Below are 20,773 nucleotides of genomic sequence, written 5' to 3' on the forward strand. Positions count from 1 at the left end.
CTTGAGAGGTTCTAGTACCTGCCATACAACTCTAAAAGACAATTTTAAATGTTTAAAAAAATATTAAGGCTAGATTTATGCTAGATTTGCCACTGGTCAGACATAATATTCTAACAACTCGATTGAAACTAACATATTCAGATATAATATCAGTTTCAATCGAGTTGTTAGATAGGTTCAAATAATTTCCATTTAGCAATCAAAGCTATTTCTAAATATTTCAAAAACAAATTTTTAAACTCGAATTGTCAAAGTACAGGGTTTATACCGACTAAAACGTTTTTACTTGTTTAAACTAAAATTTCTTATCTATAATTAAAATATCATGTCAAGCAAATGCGTGAAAGGCAACTAAGTATAATAGCTCACTACAAGAGAGTAACATGTTATAATGTTCAATTAACAAACATTGTTATAGAAAATTGGATTCACACTGTTTAAGCTGTTTTTCACTTGACAGTAAGACTTGTTTTAGTTGTTTCTATTTATTAAAAAATTTCGAAAGAAAAAAATATTAAAACTAATACAAAAAGTGGATTTCAATTTACTATTACCATCATATTATGTATTTAGAAAAACTAATGTTTTGATTCATGAGCTTGAACGCAAGTGGTAACGTTGTACAAGTTACGTTTAACATCCAAATAGATTAACTCATACCTATTGAACGATAAAACTGTAAAACACAATATTGCAGGATTTCAACAGCTAGGATATCCGCATCAGTGCTATAAGTTAATGGAAGTATTTAGATTTCTACATATTTAATTATATTTTTCTCGTTTCCATGCTTCTATAAATATTTTCATTTGTTCATTGTTTCAATTATTTTTCTTCTTTCATTCATGGTTGTTGTTATATAATAATTAATATGAAAATATTTTTATAATTTATCGAAGTGATGAAAATTATAAAAATTTAAATAAATAACGATTGTCAATTTGACTTTTTTAAACTTTCTTTCGAAATTTCCTTTGATTTGAGAGAAAAATCTTAAAAATAAATCATTCACAATAGGAAAATATATTTTGAAAACCATTATGTTATCCTCAAAAACATGTCTTAATTTAAGAAATTTTTACCATGTAAAATTTGTACTCGTAGTTTAACACTATGCATAACATGCTATTCGACAATAACATGTTATTCGTTGTAGTGTAAATAGCGTATTACAAATAATCACGAAAAGCTGATCTGAATGTAAAATTTATGATATAAACATTATTTATAGACATTCAGAAATAGAATACTGAGAAAGCTTTCTTAAAAATATCGCTCACAGAAAAAATAATAAATATATTCAGCGTATTGATAACATGAAGTAATTTTTGTAGCAAAAATATTAAAAGAGTGCAGCATTTTTTCAAAACTTTATAATTAAGTTTAAAAATAAACTGTTATACAGATCATCTCCAGTATCTAAATACACACCTGCAACTGATGTATACGAGCAATAGTTTTTTTTATTCTAAAATCATACATTTACTTTAATTCAAGTAATATTTTACGAGAAATAAAATAAGAGTTAGTTTAATAAAACAAGAGTACGAAAATTGGTTTTGTTGAATTAATTGCAAAATGAAAAATTTTATACCGCACTGTTGTTTTTGAAAAAAAATTTAGAAATTTTTTTTTTATGCCTTTAGCTGATATATGCTACCTACCTAGAATTGAAAGAAAACCTAAGTAAAAGAGTAATGAGCTATTTTAATGTCATACGCCTTGTGATAGGGGTTTTGCTATGGTCTACACTCAACTCCTACTCCCCCATAATTGCTCTAAGTCTAAAAAGAAATTTCATCTATCTCAACATTTAGAGCAGAAAATATTAAGAAATAATAAAGGAAATAATTTTTTTCTAGCGGTTTTGATTGAATTCGGCGTTCTTAATAATAATAAATAACTATTCTACTCGATCAGAAACGTGACAAAGTGACATCACTGAAATAAATGCTTACGTACGATTTTATGTTTACGAATAATGTTCAGCAATAATTTTTTTCAGTCAAGTGATTTAGTCAAGTCAACGATCTTCACGTTGTAGCAATAAATTTTTGTGGTCGGTTGAAAAATAAAGCAATGGTAAAAACTTGTGCTTTTCAAATATAAAAATATAAATACAAATAAAATGTATTATACAACCATATAAATACATATCCACATTCATATATACATATATTAATGCATATGTGTGTTATACGAGTATTGTGTTCATTATTTTATATTTAAAAAAAAATTAAAAACACTTCAAATTTAATTTTACAAAAAAAAAAATATGCATCTTAAAGCAAATTCTTAATATTTGAGTATACATGTTTGGGCTAGTTATAGAATTACAGTGTAAGTAAAGATATGCGTTGACGTATCTGCCGGATACTTTTTTGTGCTTATGTATTTTTATATTTATTATTATGTTTGTATGTATAGAGCTTGATTACAAGTAAACAAACACAATTCAGCGTTAATTAAACAAATTTTGTGAGTAACGTGTGTTCAGTAATTCTTCTTAAGGTTGACGAGTGGAAAGTTATGGCAAGATCTTGCAACAAGTCTCTATAAATAAAATTTGGTTTATTTTTTTTTAAAATATACAAAGTTTTATAAATAAACACAAAGTAAAAGTCAATAAAAACAGGGGTATTGAAAATGTTTTTAGTTGTTATTGAATATCGAAAAAATTAATGTTAATAATTTGTAATTACTAACAAAATAAGCAAAAGTATATACCTATACATATGTACATATGTAATATAGAAATTTATCTGAAAATCCAAAATAATGCAATATCATCAAATATCAAAAGATTCGCTAATATTATTAAAGCTGGCTCTCAAACTTCTATTAAAACGTGTATTTGAGCTTCTGTTAAAATGAGTATGCATGTACATTCATGCATAGTGAATTAGTAAAAATTTACTTATGTTCCCTGGAATTTTTTTTCTAATGATAAGATTTTATTTGTTATCAAAGTTATGAAATAATGAACATACATATGTATGCGTACAGATAAAAGAAAAAAATTTTAGTGATTCATACTTCAATGCGTGTACATATTCTAAGACGGATAGGTAAAAATTTTTTTTAGTTCAAACCGGTTTTTTTTTTACATTGCTGTTTTATTTACGAAGAAATCTAAATTTAAAACACTGCATTCTCTAAATTTCAAGCTACTATACTAAACTAAATAAAAATTACTTCGAAAAACAGTAATTTGTAAGTTAAACTTAAAATTTACGTAGTGCGTTTTCAATGTGTTCTTATTCAACGTAATTATTATGACTAATAGTAACACCTAATGCCGCTATTAATAAACATATAAGTTTCGCACCCTTGGAATAACACTATAAGAATTAGTTGAAAGAAGGTTGCTTAATACTAAACTCTATCTATTTTTACAGACTTTTAATGTTTATAATTTTATAGTTACAAAAGTTTTCAGATAATCCTAAACAGAGATTAATATTAGCTATGTAGTTGAATATATGTATTATATGAGTGAAGAGGGGAATAATTTTTAAATTTACAAATAATTTATGACATTCTCAATTACGGTTTTCCTAAAATTATGTACATATAGGTATATGTATATGAATTCTAAATGTATTACGAGATTGTTAGTGTTATTTCAAAAGGAGATTTATCGACAGGTAGCTATGGCTAGTCAAGCCAGGTAGAATTAAAATATCTCTCGCAGTTACATATGCTTAAAACAGTTTCTTTTTTTTTGTATCTATCAAAATAAATGTTCAGAACATTAAGAAATGGCGACAGTAGCTTCATAGTTGAATTTTTTTTTTTTGATTCAAGTTCGCACAAATTAAAAATTCATACCTGTGTATAGATTATCCCTGCAAATGAATATGACGCTTTAAAAATAATCTTCTCTGTTCAATTCATAAATTTTAATAAAACTCATAAAGATTACACTGAATAAAAATAGATTTGTTTGTAATTATGTTCAAAAGCAAAAAATTTTTGAAGAACAACGAAAATAATATTAAGCGGATAAATTTTTGTTTCAAGTTTAACAATTTCCGTCAAAATTTAACAGTTTGATACGAAAAATTATAGCGAAAATAAAAATTTGCTGATAGCTGTTAAAAACTTTCGCAAAAAATTAACTGTTGTCATTTTACTTTTAAAAAATTTGGTAGTGAATTTGATAAAAAATAAAATAGTTTCTATTATTTGCCAAACAGGGTTTGCATATACGATTTACATTAGGCGGGAGATATGCAAGTTTGTCGTATATGCAAACTGTAGCTTTAGTTCCTCAAACCTAAAAAAATTTCATATCCACAATAAAAATAATTTAGTTTGTGGGAAAGGGGGTGAAATGTAATAAAACAAAAGTTAAAAATATGAGACCCATATTCTGCGTAGGAATCATTTCCGCAATTTAGGCTTTTGAAACGTAAATAAAATATATTGACGTAGGGGTGTGATACATAGGAGAACTTAAATCAAGAACGATTATGTTTTTATTTACTCTTCTAACTTTTATAATTTTATTTACTAACACATATGAACTCACTTATCAGTTTTAAAATAAAAATCATTTATATTTTTATCATCTTTTGTTAAACATATTTCATTAGTGTTTACGCTAGAATCAGTAGAAGAAAAAAGCTTTAGGTGAAAAGAAAACAAAATATTCGTGTGCGCGCGTTTTATAAATTTTAATTATTAAAAAAGTTTAAACGATCCGAAAATTTTGTATGCAGAAACATTGTAAGCCGAAAAATAATTGAAAAGAAAAAACTAATTTAATGTTAACTAAACGATGTAAGTTGTTGTTATGATTAGAAAAAGAACTTGGTGAAAACAGCTTGTTTCTTATCACAAAATAAAAAAAATATGCAAGCAGTGAAACTAATTCGATTTTTAAAAATTAATTGAATATTTTAAAAAAATTTTTGTAATTTAAAGTGTTTAGTATTATGTAGGTAATCATAGAATATAAAAACACTGCAAAACAAAATTAATGTGCACACGAACAATAATTTTTAATCTTTAAATTTACAAATTTGAAAATTTTAATTAAGATTGCGAAATTGGAACACGCTGAAGGAAAAAATCTGTGCCTATTATGTACATACATACATACACTTTTACAGATAGTTAGAAATCAAACGTATTATAAAATTTTATTTAGGCAAAATAGATGAATCAGATGAAATTTACAATTATTTCGAACCAAAATACCTATTTTTGAATTCTAAAACTATCAATTAAAATTGTAGTCTATTTGTTGAAACAATAAGTGGGTTTAATACATGCATGTGGGTTATATGTACCAAAGATCATTTCATTCGTAGAACTCAAGAACTTTCTTATTTTGCTATACATATAAGACTCCTTAGTTCCCAAAATGCAGTGAAAAGATAAAATTTAAAATGTGTCTAGTTCCAAAATGTATAATAAAATTTCTTGATATTGTACACTATTCTAAAATGATTTGAATACGTAGTCGAACCAAATAAAAACAAAGCGTGTAGCGAAAAAATTGAGACTGCTTTTTATAAACATCTGGATATTGTTCTATTAAATGTTAGAAATTTAAAATTTTGAAATCGGTCTAATCTATTTTGCCTACTTTCATTATTATAGCATATCTTCTTTCTTATTTATTTAATATATTTTTTAATATTTTTAATTGGGTTTTTAAACAATTAAAATTGTAATCAATTGTGTCTAAAAATATTCATTTAGGATATTATTTCGGAAAAGTATTTAATAAATTTTTAAAATATTTTTCAAAAAAACAAAGAAATTCGAGAATCAAAAAGCCAAGAACAACAAATTAGTAAAATTAAATTATTAAGTCTTCAGAAAATCTATTGTGTATATGTTTATTTATCGTCATATTGATATTATTCTAAAAGTAGCAAAAGCTTACATATAATGCCGCGTTTTAAAAAGCTTTTCGTTATTATAAAACTGAATTTTATAGTGCGTTTTGGAAGTCACGGAATCTTAAAATTAAAAATATTTATTCTGGAAGGACTCCAAAATAAGACAAATTTTTTTTTTACAAATATAATTTGCTACAGATTATGGGTCCGAAAACGTGCAAAATACTCTTTAGTATTTGAAAAACAGCTTTTCGTTTAAGAATTTTTATAACTTAAAAAATGAGAATAAGTAAATCAATTTATACATATTTACACAATTTTTATCTGAAAAATACATTATGAAAGGATTTTTTAAGTATAACAAAAACAATAACTTTATGCATATATTAATTAATGGAGAAAGTTTAAAGTTTTTATTCTTAAAACAGTAATAAATTACTAGTAAAATTTTTAGCATTACTGAATTATATTAAAAATTTTTATTATACATAGTTTCAAGATTTTAAAATGCAAATGGTTTCCATTTTGTTATATGAGGTCCTTTACTCAAATTATGATTATTCTGTTTGCTTTGAGTTTTTACTTTTGTTTATCTTGATGACAACTTTAAAATTTTCATGGAATTCAAAGAACTTCAATGTTCTTTATAATTTGAGCTTTTATTAAAATATAACAACCAAAGTAGTATTCGTATGTATGTACATACATACTTATATGTCAGTATCTACTGATAAGAATTTCATAATTTAATTTCGATGATATCATGCAAGTTTAAGATAAAATGAATAAAAATTAAATTAAAGAATGCCCAAATATTCATGAAATTATGCCACAGACTTAAATCAATTCATGTTTCATTTTTTTAGCATGTCCTATGTATGTATATTCCTAAATGATAAATTAGCATTCGGACCTAACATTATGTATGTAATCGCAAACCCAGTATTTACATTTAATGTGAATATTCATATTGCACACGTATGTATGTTTGTGTATAATATTATTTGAGTACACCGTTCTCAAATACATATACCTATGCATTTTATGAATTCCTTTATATTATACGTTTTTTAAAAGGCATGTATATAACAAACGGTAACTAGATATTGAAATGTGTATCCTTTCAGTAAAAGATTCCTGTGGTACTCGTTTTCATTTTTAAATGAAACAAAAAAAAAATACATAAGAAAATTTGAAGCTTAATAGTAAAGTTCTTTAATTATTATTTATAGCCTTACATAATTATTATGAAAATCAGAACGGTAAGAAGTTAAAAACAATAAATGTTAAAAAATAAAAAAAAATTAAAATCTTTCCTTATATTTTTCTTATGTATACACGAATAAAATCTTATCGCTTTTGTATATTAAGGTGAAATTTATTGATGTGAAAATGTAAGAAAATTTTTCATAATATTCATTTATCTCATTAAATTATGTTCTGCAATATTTACGTAAAATATGATTTTCTATACATACCTAAAAATGGACTTGTATATAGTGATAATTTTATGTTTATACATGGTGATTCTGAAAGGTATACAACAATATATTCCATTGGTTAGAAGATCGAAAATGGATAAAACATTTGTTCCGGACTGGGTGACAAATCTCAAGGGTTTCCAAGTTCCAGAGTATTTAAAGAATTTTCACGAAATTTTTATTTATCCAAGTTTTTTTGATTACGACTTCCGTTCTGAAAAAGATGGGGTCAAACAAACAGTTTCTGAAAGGCCTAGAGAAGGGCTTAAAATAAACATGTTGTTTGATTCTGTATTTTATGTATCTTCGGAATACAAAGCATTCGAACTTTAGGCAAAATTAAATTTTTCTCTTGTTTTATTTTTTCAGTTTTTTTTAATTATGTAGATAAATTCGTAAGAATTATTTTTTATAGTTTTGCCCAGCTGCTTAAGCTTTAATTTAAGTTCTCAAATATTAAAAAATTTTTATGGCACAGAAAATTTGTCACAAAAACCGTTTCTATGTCAAGATTTTAAAGGCTCTATTTTTCACTCTTTTTGCTTTTTACTTATTTCAAGCGCTGTAATTATCAACTATCATTAATTTTGGATGACGAGAGTCCCTCGAAAAAACAGTTGACATTTTTAAGAGCCGTTATTTTTTTACAAAATTTGAATTTTAATGTTTTTATTGAAATTTAACAAATAATAACAAAATTGAAACGAAATTTTATACAAACTTTTAATTTGAAAAACAAAAATTGATTTTAAAAAATTTGAAATTTTTGAAAAGAAAAACTAGAATTTTGTATAGGAAAAACAAAAAAAATTCTAGTAATCAAAAAATTTTTTTTCGAAACTTTTCTTGGTAAAAAAAATTGATAGGTTTTTTATTTTTCCCAATTTTTGTAAGAAATGGTACCTATATGGTTTGAAACTTTTAAATGCATTTTTCTCACATTGGGTGCAATTTAAAAATTTGAAAAAAACATTTTCGAAATCTAGACAGCATTTGGCATCTGAAGTTATTAAAATTTTTAGCTAGAGCGAATTTTTGAAGACATGCCATATAAATTTTGACTTTTAATTTAATAGAAAAAAAATTTTCTTAATAGGAAAATTTAATTTTTTTTATACAAAATGGAGTTTGTAAGTGATATGATATGAACATTATGAAGCTAATAAATAATTAATAAATAATTTAATGGGATTAATAAATTTTCAACAAACTTCTACAAAAACCAAAATTGGTGTACGGTTGATGCAAGTAAAGAGCAATTTCAGCAAAGCAAATAATTTCAAATATGCGATTGAGAAGAAATAGATTTGAAAGAAGAAAAACATAAATTTTTTCAGAATTTGGTGAACTTCATAGGAAAAGTTGGTGTTTGTTTTGAGAAATTTGTAAAATTTTTGGATAAGGAATGCATTCGTATTTTTTCAAAGTTTTTGATAAAGGAATATTGAAAATTCAATTTTAGTTTTTTCAACATCTTGCTTTAATTAAATATTTGGCTCACAATATTTGTGGTTTTTCTGCTATATCTTCTGTAACATAAAAATTTTTTTAATGCTAGACGATTAAAGCTTAAACGGCTGGGCAAAATTCTATAGAAAATATTTCAAGATTTTAAAAAATTTCTTACGAAATTATCTAATTAGAAAGAACTGGAAAAATAAAACAAGGAAAAAATTTGATTTTACCTAAAGTTCGAATACTTCGTTTTCCGAAGGTGCTAAAAATACAGAATCAAGCAACATGTTTATTTTAAGCCCTTTGCTAGGCCTTTCAGAAACTGTTTTTTTGAACTTCCTATCTTTTTCCGAACGAAAAAGAAATCGGAAACCCTTGAGATTTAGAAGCCACATCGGAACAAATGTTTTATCCATTTTCGATCCTCTAACGAGTGGTATATGTATGTTGTTGTATAGCTTTCAGAATCACCCTGTATACACGAACATATTATATAAACTTTACTAAGCAATATAAAATATTGCGGTATTAAGTTCTTCAAGCTTACTTTAAAGTAAAATATATTAATTTAATTACTTGGTGCTATAGCGTAAAGAGCGCGGAATGATTTACGCGGTTATTAACAAAAATTGGTTTCTGTATTCAATTCCAAACACCCGATGGGCCTGAAAAGCTATTTTAATTATTATTGATTTTTTGTAACAATTTTCTTGTGAAAACTTTTTCTATATACTGCAACAGTAATATGGGATATTTCTGAAAATGCACATCTTAAGATTAGAACTGCAAAGCTTCAATAGCTTTACATTTAATTCATACATGAAGCTCTCAAAATAACGCACTTATAACCTTATAAGAACTATATTTTAAAAAATAACCATGTTTGACAAGCACTTTCTTACTGAAACCATACAACACCATCTTCATTCATTATTAGAGTCACATTCGCCTTCAAAAACTGTAATAAATAAATTGTTTTTTTTTTTTTTTAAATGGTAAAAGTCAGTTTTCTCAAAAAACTTTTTAAATTCATTTTATTTTAGCTTCACATCACACTATAGCCAATTCTCAATTTTTTGCATTCATCACAACCTTTCAAAATTATATGCTTTGTTTTTAAAAAAATTTGTTTAATATTTAATAATATTCTTATATTTTTCTTTCAGTGGAAAACGTAAGAGCGAGAGTGTTAATATACGTCCAAATGCATTTACATGTGTGATAACAACATTTATAAGACTAATACAGATGTATGCGTGTTGTTTACTTGAACAAAAGAAATTCCTACTTTTATAAGGTAACGTTAATATCCTTTTCAATGAATTAATTTGTTTTTTTAGTATTTTAGGGTAATATTAAAAAATTTCTATACATTTTGCTTTTACATTTTGTTAAAATGCTGCCGTAATTCATTAAAAATCTCTGAGAAAATTAGTTAACCACACTATCAAACTTTGTTCACATGGGCTATGTGATTTGATCAATATAATGCCATCCAAATATCATCAAACAAAATTCATGGTCATTATTCGCCGCTTCATCAGTAATTGCCAAAATATTTCGAAAAAAAAAAAAACGATTTTAAGAAATAAGTTAATTTTACTTAGCTCCAAAATTCGAATCAAGAGAAATCGTAACAAGGTCGAATTTTAATATTTCCTAAAATGATAGCATGTAGATCATTTTGCTCCTTGTATTAATCCCTCGTGAAGACCTCCTGCTTTTACATAATAATATCTAATTCCTGTTATATTTTATTGCTTGATAAGTTTTAATTAAAAAGGCAATTTAAATTTTATATGAGAAGTTTTGAAAGAACTAATGAAAGCCAATTTAAGAGAGTTCAGTAGCGTGTCAGAAACATTACATAATTCAAACAGTTAAAAATGTTTGACTCTTTAATGCATGGTTTCAACTTTTTTATTTTGCAAACTTTTCATTATTTCCGGCAGTATTCAAAATGACACATTTCTCAAAATTATTTAGAGAAATATACTCTCTTGTTACCTATTTAGAAATGGTCTTTCCCTGGAAAAAGAGTAAATTTCTAAATAAGTATAATAAGTTATTTTTAGCATATATAGGTTAGTTATATAAGAAGGAAGAAAGTTGACTACCGGTATTTGCTTGTGTAACAGGCATTTTTGGATAAACCTTAATTACAATAAAAATATAGTTTTCAAGAGCAGAGTCTTCTTTACTCTAGTACTTTTATATAGCACGATCCCAAACGTAATAAGAGACATTTACAGACTGTTTTCTGGTATACTTTAGGGCTCCATTTTCATATTAAATAACAAGCAATTTAATTTTGCAAATGCAATAAAATGTTTTTTTTTCTTTTCAGATCTTTTAACATTAAAACGATAACTATACGTATAGTACAAATTAAGACTCAAACATGAGAGAAATTATAGTATTTGGAGTCATAGTTGGGTTAATCATATTATTTGGATTACTAGTCAGATGCTATTACCTTTTCCTTCGACCTAAATGTTTTAATGAAAATGATAGCGAGACTACAGAAAGAACACTAACGGAACCCTTAAATGATATAAACACAACAACTAAACAAACTGTGTAAAAAATAAGAAAATGCCCACGATCAAATTTGCCAAAATTAATTAAATATTTTGTTAATATTAATATACTGTCATTTTAAGTGCATTTCCTTAGATAATTTATGATATTTTATTTTGTTATAAGAATAAATTTTAAATAAATAAATTTTTGGTAGTTTTGATAGATTTTTTTTATTTATTTATTGAACTATCGTAATACACAGTAAGTTTGACGACTATTCCTGCACAATTAAATAAATTTTAGTTTTTTTTTCCTTGAAAACAGATAAGGGTAAAGGAATTTCCTCCCAATGACCACCGCAGCCAGTTATGGCTTACTGTAGCGTTCAAATATCAAAATTTAGCAGTTAACATTTTATATCACAGTTTTGTTTCGACCGATTTATACCGGCCGACAAAAAATTTAGCAATAATGAAAAAATGACACGCGAATTTTTCATGAGTACATTTTGAAGTTTATTGTTCAAGTTTGAGTTACTCTGGGACAGCTACCATGAAAGGAGATGAATTCATATTCCCAAAATCTTTTTTTCCCCTTTTCAAAAATATTTAATAACTTAAAAGAATTGCAAAACTTTCATACAAAAATATATTTTAACAAATATCCTTTTGTATGAAAGTTTTTTACTGAAATAGCAACCGTCATTCAAAAGTCTACGTCCAGTGAAATTCATGATAGTGGTAAAGTTGTCGGATTAACCACACATAATAAGCCCATAAATTTGCTTACTGAATCAAAAAATTTCCTTTAAATATCTCACCGTGTACTATATTTCTTCTATTTGCAGCGTATATTTGATTCAGTAACAAAGTAAATGAAAATAAAAATTATAAAATCAAAATCTTAGGCAAAAAACAAGTAAAAATGTTTCAGTCGGTATAAACCCTGCTCTTTGATAATCTGAGTTTAAAAATTTGCTTTTGAAATATTTAGAAATAACTTTGATTGTTAAATGGCAATAGCTTGAACCTGTCAAACCACTCAATAGAAACTTCACGGATATAAAATCTGACTTATAAGTCAGACACACATGACGGCCGATTTCCATGAATCTAGCTTTAATATTTTTCCAAATAATTAAAATTAACTCTCGGAGTTGTATAGCAGCTACCCGGACGTGTCAAACCATTTCAACAAAACTTCAGGGTTCTATCTGACCTGAAATTGGACACACATTTGGTGAGTTTCATGAATCTAGCTTTTATACATATTTTTACAAATACTTAAAATTAAAATTTAAAATTATAATAAAAAATATTAAGAACATATGTGAAGTGTAATTGGACATACCTTTACAAAATTTGATATTGATATCTTTATTTGTTTTTAATATATTTAAAAAAAAACACTTTGAGTTGTATGGCAGCTACCCGAACCCGTTGTCCGAGTTGGCCCAATTACAATAACAGCCGTCGTTTGCGCAAAAGAAACAACTTGTGAAAATATGGTACCGATTGCTTTATTCGTTTTTGAGTTATCGTGCGATCGGACGGACGGATTACCGGACGGACATATCTAAATTGACGCAGAATTTTACGCTGAGCAAGAATATTATATACATGTCCATACCGAAGACAACTTCTTCAAGCAGGTACAAACTCCATACCAAATTGGACTTCACGAAGATGCAGGATACAATAAAATGAAGCTCTTAAAACCGTCAAAAATAAATAAAATGAAACTGATTTACAAATACATACTTTTTTTAAAGTTTCCAAAAAAGTTTATTAAAAATAAAAATAAAAACATGTTCTGTAGTAGGTTTTTATATATTTTGTTATGCTTCAGAAAAAAATTTGATGTTGTATTTTGTACTGATGGGAACATATTCGGCATTAATCTTTAAATTTGGAAGCCAAAAGAGGTCAGCTGTACCGGAGTTCACTTTTTTTCTTTTTAATTGAATTTTCCAGCGAGTTTACCAATTCTTCGAATTTGAAAGAAATGTGAGTAATGATCTACTTGTGTACTTACATGTATTTATATATGTATATGTATATATGCACACTTTAGATTTTTATATTGAAAAATAAAATTTTTACTTTCTTTCTAGCATGATAGATTACTTTAAAATTTCAAATTTTTTAAAAATTTGTTAAGTTTAAACTTTTAGTTGGTCAGTAAGGTTGAGTTGTCATTTAGAAATTTTCATCCGGAGCAAAATTCTGCTAAAATGAATTTTTTCGTCCACAAATACATAGGTACATGAAGAAAGTCCAAAAATTTATTAATCAAATTTTTATGAAGAGAAAAAAAGAAGGTTTATGTCGAATCTCAATTTTAGTCAAAATTTTCATTTTTTGTGGTAATACTGCTTACTATGTAACCAATAATTTTCAGTCTACAAATTTTTTGATTCCTTCACTTTCATTACTAGAAACAAAATAGTTCTCATAACCAATTTGGTTTCACTAAGAATATAGAAGGTGTAAGTTTATGAGTTTTCGCAATTTAAAAATTTTCTAAATTCTCAAAATTTTTAAAATTTAACTTTAACACAACTAAATTAGAAATATTTTCAATTCAATTGGCAATTATAATGAATTCCATACATTTCAATTCTAATTTATTCGAACGTAATTTCATTTAAGATTATTATCTTATCTTATAACCTTATCTTTTGTATACTTGATAAAATTTTAAAACAGGTGAATGTAACCCAGAAAAGTAAAATTAGTTATCAACTTGTTTCGGACGAAGGTAGTAATTTCTGTGTTATAATCTAGCGTATGTTGTGTTATTCTCACTCTTTTGAGAACTATAAAGAAGCTTTACTCATAAAATAGACATGCGTTAGAGTACGAAAAAAAAAAATTGAATTTTATACAAACACATATATACATACACTCGTTAATACATATGCATAAAGGAATCTTATTTAATAATTGAATTTGTGAATATAAATTGAAATATAAATGAATTGAAAAAAAATTGAATTAAATTTTGAATTTTGCAATTTATGAAATATTTTACATAGTGAATATATGACAAATATAATAATTATATAAAAATAAAGTGGTGTATCCTTTGGAATTTATGCTTTAATTAAATTTAGTCAACGGTTTCCTGATTATTTAAATAAACATTTAATTAGTACTATTTAAGTGTAATGTGCTCCTGTAGAAAATAATTTTACATTTGATTACATATACAAACGTACATACATGTAATTACTGCATTTTAAATAAAAATTGATTGTCTTTTTTTATTAAGGATTTAAAAAATAATTATTGTGATCCTGCGATGGAATCAAAAATAAATTTCAACTCCTCAAAATAATTATTATAAAAGATAAATGAATGCAACTTCAAAACTTTGTACAGAAAGATTAGAATTTAATTGTGTAATCGGAAAGCAGAAAATCAATGTACCTGGGAGTTTGTCTTATGCAGACATTTTAGTATGCACATAAACTAGAACTAATTCTTCTTCAAAATTTTGAAATAAAGACGACAACGCCTCATATTTATCATGTCTGCAAGTTCATGGTGTTGGTAAGTTTACAAAATAAAAATAATTCTTATATTTTATAACTATAATGCATACTATAGGATTTCAATATACACACATAAAAATTAATATCTTGTAGGCGAAAATATTTTTAAATGAATAATTTAAGTGAAAGATAAGATTAAATTCTTATTTTCTAAATTACACAACACAAGACGTGATAAACTGTTTCTATTGCTAAGCTAAGTGCCTATAAACAGGGTTATTAAGCTCACCGGTCATGATAATATTTGCATCCACCCTATTTCAATAATATTATGAATCACAACTAAATATAAAAGTAAATAAATACAAAGGTATATATAGATTATTTAAACCGTTTAGAATAAAAAAGTTATAAAATTTCAATTACAGTCTTATTTACCCTACTATAGGGTAATTAGGGCATTCAAATTTGAATTAATTTTTTAATATATTAAAACAAATTTATAAATATTTGAAATAAGCAAATATTTTTACTAAAATAGAAAACGTGGCACATAATAAGTGATTCATGAACCGTAAGATTGCCAGATAAGTGGTTAATACTTGAACCTCTTTAAGTTTGCAGTATAATGTATAGAGGTTTTCAATGTTTTGGTATGGTTTTCAAATATTTTAAAATGATTTGTTGTTCAATTTCGGTAAATTGCCCAATTACATTTCATTTCATTTTATAAATGGTTTATGTTAATATAAAATTAGAGTAAATTTTACTCTTCAAAAACCGCCATAAATAAAATTTAACAATTAGATCATGCTAACTTGGTGATTGAAAGCGTGTTCACTTATATTTCAAGAGAAATATGAATTATTTAGTTCACCAAAATAAAAATCCCTGAACACTTGATTTTTATTGTCACAGTTGCTTTTCTAATGAATCTTACAATGTGTTTTATATCAGATCGGCTATAATGCGAAATTCACCACGAACCAAGGATCTGTTAATTAACGTCACTAAGACCAAATATTGTGATGTTATCAAAAATCGTTGCTGTCACATGCCGTTTGACTGGTTTAAATTGATGCACTAAAAATATTGCTGTAATACTCACAAACCAAATGTAGCCTAAATTTTATTGGAATGAGAAGAATAATTCATTACAGTCAGAATTTACCACCGTTGCACTAGTAGCTTGGATCAAGCATTAACACAGGATCAAATGACGTTACCATATTGATTTCACAGAAAATCTGGAAAATTTCGCCCCAAAATCTGAAAATCAGGCAATATAAAAATATTTAATCTAAGCTTTTGCCAGACAGCTTATGTTTGTCGAAAACTATTCTTATTAGAGTTTAATTTTTAAAGAAAACTTGAATCAAATTACTTCTAAAAATATAAATTTTTGCTCTGTTGATGTTCTAAATAAAAAAAAAATAAATTATTTTGCTGGTTAATTAGTTTTAAAATAAAGCTCATTTCTCCATTTCATTGTTAGCTATCAGTACAAAATTGCATTTAAAATGAGGCTTAACTCGTGTGTCCATAAAATAAAATCAACCTTATTTCACAAACATTATCAAAATATCAAAACCAGTATTCGGTTACTCAAGTAGACAGTCGTTGCCTATTGGAATTCACAATAATATAATTATTATCCAGCTTCAGCTTCACCTAGGTGTCAATTAATTTAAAATAAATTTTATATTGATTTTTGAAATACTAGATTACCGCTTGAATAATAATAATTCACAAAACAAGAAATTTATAGTGATTTGTCATATTTTTCCACAGAAAAAAATCTGCCATTTTTGGTAAGAAATTTGATCATGCGGCAGACTTTTGAGAAATCTGAAAAATCATACAAATCTGGCAAACGCTGAAGAGGATTGCTTGCCCGCCTACTAAATCATGTTCAAAAATTTTGGTTATTTTGAATAAATTTCTGCTGTTATACTGAAAATATCCTTTATTACCGATTCCCTGTTCAGTTTTCAAATGATACATGCAAGAGCAACCATCTTCATTTCTTTTTTTTGTATTTTTTTGTGATCAAATAAAATTTAATTCATTTAATACACTTTGATGATTACACTAAGGTCTTTATCGAATAAATAAAAACAAAGAATACTTATAGTTTTGTTCGCCATGACGTAATTTAATTTGGAGCGTATCTTATCAGGTATGCATGTGAGTAGTCATCAAATTACACATACATGCATACCTGATAAGGTCAGTAATAATATCGATTGAAAGTTGAATTAAAATTTATTTATTTTTCTTTATATCTAAAATCTTTTTTTTGTATTTCAAAGAAAATTTATTTATAGTGGCATTGTAAGTTCGCCCAAAGTTTTTTATAATAATTCTGAAAATATTGCTTTTGCATACAAAAACTGTTTTTAAAAATTGTTACCTTAATTAATTTTAAATTTATTTTTATTTTAGAAAAATGTGAATATGGAACGATTAAAACAGCAAGATATTTTCAAATTATTTGTCTTAATTCTGTTGACATCTAATTCAACATTTGCATTGGAATGTTTAGATGGTTGCAAATGCTATTGGATAGCTGAACTTTTTGAAGCAGATTGTTCATATCGTGAACTTGAACAATATCCAAATAATTCACAACAGAATGACATACGAATTGATGCAATCAATTTTTCTAATAATAAATTTACTGAATTTCCATATTATTTATCAAAAGCTGAAGATTTTACATTTATTGATTTAACAAATAATAGTATCAAAAGACTTAAGCCAAACACATTAAATGGATTTAAATCATTAAGAACTTTATTTTTAAGTGGAAATAATTTTAGTACATGGAGTGATATTAATCCTAATACAGCATTTAAAAATGCTAAAAATCTAGAAACATTATCTTTATCCAACAATCCAATAACAAGTTTTTCAAATGTAGATGAAACTCTTCTTATTGTAAGTCATTCGATTGTAGTTCTTGATTTAGCCTATTGTCGCATTTCAAAATTAGCTGGGGAGTATATGTTAAGTGGATTAACAGTATTAGAACGCCTAATTTTAAATGGTAACCCTTTAAAATTATTAACATCTTTGATATCAGATACTTTAAAGGTATACGATTTAAGCGATTGTCAAATTAAATCAGTTACAAGTGATGCATTGGCATATTTGCCAAATTTGATACATTTGAATTTGTCGTATAATAGTGGAATTTCTTTAAAAAATAAAAATGGTGAATTCTTAATATCAACATCAGTGTTAACTTTAGATCTGTCCAATTGTAATTTAGATGTAGTTGAAACTGGAGGATTTAGAAAATTGTCAACTTTAATATTTAATGGAAACTTATTGAAAAAATTGAATCCATCATTTTTTGCAAATAATTCATACATAGAATATTTAGATTTATCAAGAAATTCTATAAATCACATTGATGTCAAGACATTCAGTAATCTTCCGTTACTAAAAAAATTGGACTTATCTTACAATGTTATTTCAAATATAGATGCAAATTTATTTGCAATGAATGACTTTCTAATTTTATTAAATTTAGAGCAAAATTTTATAAGCCGGTTCCAAAAAATGACTGCAAATTCTTTGATTCATCTAAATCTGAATTCAAATGACATTTCAAAAATTGATAGTGACGCATTATCATTGCTAAGTAATATATCGATTCTGGATCTTTCATACAATGTGTTTTCAATATTTCCTAGTAATATGGAATCAAATACATTACAAGTTTTAGATTTAAGTATGGCTAGGTAAATAAAAATAAAATTATACAATCGCATAGCATAGCGTTCACTTAAATGTTATTGATTACTTTCAGATTGATAAGAGTAACTAATAGGACATTTCAAGGATTTCCTTTGCTTAACAAATTAGATTTGTCTGGCAATCGTTTAACCAAAACAATAAAAGTTTCATACTTTAAAAATAATCCATATTTGCAAGAAATTCGGCTCCATGATAATCTTTGGGAATGTGATTGTAACGACAAAGAGTTTCAAGAACTTTATAGTTATTACATGCAAAGACGCACGGTATTTCGCTTTATTATTAAATACAAATTTTTATTATTGTTATTGTTTTAGCCAGGAACAAGATTAAAAGAAATACCACAATGCGGACATCCCATTAATTCATTTGAAAACACTTGGGGTCAATTTTGTAAGCACGTGTGGTCTGTAAAAGCAAATATGGGTCTACCAGAAAAAATTTGGGTCATAATATTTTCAGCAATTCTTGTATTTGTGGGTTGCTTATGCTTATATACCCTATTTAAACGTATGTACAAAGGCTGTAAGAAATCTTATAATCAGAGGATTTTGAGAAGAAATTTGAGTGAACAACGAGAAATGTAAGTATAATATGTATATGCTAAATCGATATAACTAATTCAATTCTATATTTAACTTGTAGTCGACGGCAAAATGACGAAATGTTACAGCAACAAAACTTTCAAAATGCTCCAACAGTAAACATACGTGAATCTAATCCACCATGTTATGAAGAAGCTCTATTAATGCCAAAAATCGATCGTTCCAAATCCATGGATCAAATAAATGTGTCAAATAAACAAAAAAGAAAAACATTACATAGAACCAATACTAATGTGGACTTAGAAAATGAAGAAAACTTAATTATCGGTCATAGTCACTTTCTGAGTGAGGAACGACTTCTTGATCGTAATAAAGAACGGTTAGAATCAAATTTTGGTTATGTTAGACGACATCAAGCTAGACCTTCAGATGGTTCGCATTTAAATGCAAATCAAATAAATTATGATTCAAAATTTCCTCCAGCTCATATGAAATCACAAAATTTACAAAGTGCTGAATATATTGCGGTAATAAAAAATTCCCGTACTAGTCCCTACAGTTCAAGAAAATGGAAAATGCATGCTGATTCCATTTCATTTGCTAGTATTTCCGATGATGAGATAGGTGTTCATAGGACATCAATTGGACATAGCAAAAATGGTGGCGAAGTAGATAGTTTAGGACATCGAAGAACCAGTCCTTACTCTAGAAGGCGACCGCGTGGTGTATCGGTTTCGCAATTATCAATTTCACGAGAAAATATATATGACGAGAAACCATCTGAACCGGAAAATGTTCCCGATTTAGCACAACCGAATAAACATGTAGTTTTGGTTGAAAATCATTTCAGAGATGAAAGTAAAAAGAAAAACGGCAATTTATCAACAGATACGATTAAATCTTCTATTTCTTCAGATTTTGATAAACTTCAAATTCCGTCAAAGGAGCAATCTATTCAAAGCTTGCCATCTGATACTGATAACAACGGGGGAATTGTTATAGTCAATTTACCCACTAAAGAAAGTAAATTTTAAAAGCAGATTCATAGTCAAAAGCAGATTGATATAGACATAATTAGTTCTGCAAAAATATTAGGTTTTATAATTTTGTAAGTTCAAGCGTTATTATTATTGTTAAAGCTAATTTTATTATAAATGCAATTGCGACAAATTGTATTTATACTTACTTATATTTACATTATATACTTATACATTAATTAAAGTAAAAATATTATTAAAGAAATTTTAATTTTTAATTTTTGCGTTTACCTTGTTAATAAAATTAATTAAGACACCTTTTGCTAAATTTTTGTTATTCCTTGTTCTTACTTCACGTTCACAAACGTAGATGCTATAGTATTCAAATTTTTGCAGATTTCTATGAGACGTGAGTGCTATAACTTTCATTAATATTCATAACATATTTCTACAACAACCAGTTAGATATGGGTTAAATTTTCGTAAAAGTATCTCCTAAGTGAAATATACGTAATTTCTTAAGTATATTTTACTCAAAAAAATATATTTCTCGTTTTTGCAGGTCAATTATTTTTTAGTGTCTGTAAACGTGACAGTAGAATGGCAGAATGACTATATCAATACTTATGGGCCAGGGCTATTTTATTTAATAATGCAGCATTTGTAGTAATATCAG

At 26.3% G+C, this 20,773-nt stretch overlaps 1 protein-coding gene and 1 long non-coding RNA gene across 8 annotated transcripts; both read left to right on the forward strand.

Moving 5' to 3' along the window:
- The first annotated feature begins 2,027 nt into the window (after positions 1-2,027).
- Positions 2,028-11,534, forward strand: LOC129611199 (uncharacterized). Of its 5 annotated transcripts, none has more exons than XR_008697144.1 (3): positions 2,028-2,082; positions 9,958-10,088; positions 11,139-11,534. It is a non-coding gene; the product is annotated as an uncharacterized LOC129611199 (long non-coding RNA). The 5 variants fall into 5 exon arrangements; XR_008697143.1 differs by lacking the exon at positions 2,028-2,082 and adding an exon at positions 2,104-2,340; XR_008697147.1 differs by lacking the exon at positions 2,028-2,082 and adding an exon at positions 2,339-2,478.
- A 2,542-nt stretch (positions 11,535-14,076) lies between these two features.
- Positions 14,077-20,281, forward strand: LOC129610755 (uncharacterized). 3 transcript variants are annotated; one of them, XM_055523446.1, is made up of 6 exons: positions 14,077-14,530; positions 14,588-14,868; positions 17,256-18,559; positions 18,628-18,841; positions 18,893-19,158; positions 19,221-20,281. In XM_055523446.1, exons 2-6 carry the CDS (start codon positions 14,860-14,862, stop codon positions 20,152-20,154), a joined length of 2,727 nt encoding a protein of 908 aa, XP_055379421.1. In that variant the 5' UTR covers positions 14,077-14,530; positions 14,588-14,859; the 3' UTR covers positions 20,155-20,281. The 3 variants fall into 3 exon arrangements, with proteins under 3 accessions (XP_055379421.1, XP_055379420.1, XP_055379422.1); XM_055523445.1 differs by having other exon boundaries at positions 14,077-14,868; XM_055523447.1 differs by lacking the exons at positions 14,077-14,530; positions 14,588-14,868 and adding an exon at positions 15,071-15,180.
- The last annotated feature ends 492 nt before the right edge of the window (positions 20,282-20,773 follow it).

This window comes from Condylostylus longicornis, unplaced genomic scaffold, assembly GCF_029603195.1.
Source record: "Condylostylus longicornis isolate FDR11 unplaced genomic scaffold, ASM2960319v2 ptg000048l, whole genome shotgun sequence".
Classification (NCBI taxonomy): Eukaryota; Metazoa; Arthropoda; class Insecta; order Diptera; family Dolichopodidae; genus Condylostylus; species Condylostylus longicornis.

Excerpts from the sequence above, each read along its gene's own strand:
- LOC129610755 (XM_055523445.1), top strand. Across the intron at positions 18,560-18,627 it reads TTAGATTTAAGTATGGCTAG|ATTGATAAGAGTAACTAATA; the intron begins GTAAATAAAAAT and ends GATTACTTTCAG. Across the intron at positions 18,842-18,892 it reads ATTACATGCAAAGACGCACG|CCAGGAACAAGATTAAAAGA; the intron begins GTATTTCGCTTT and ends TTATTGTTTTAG.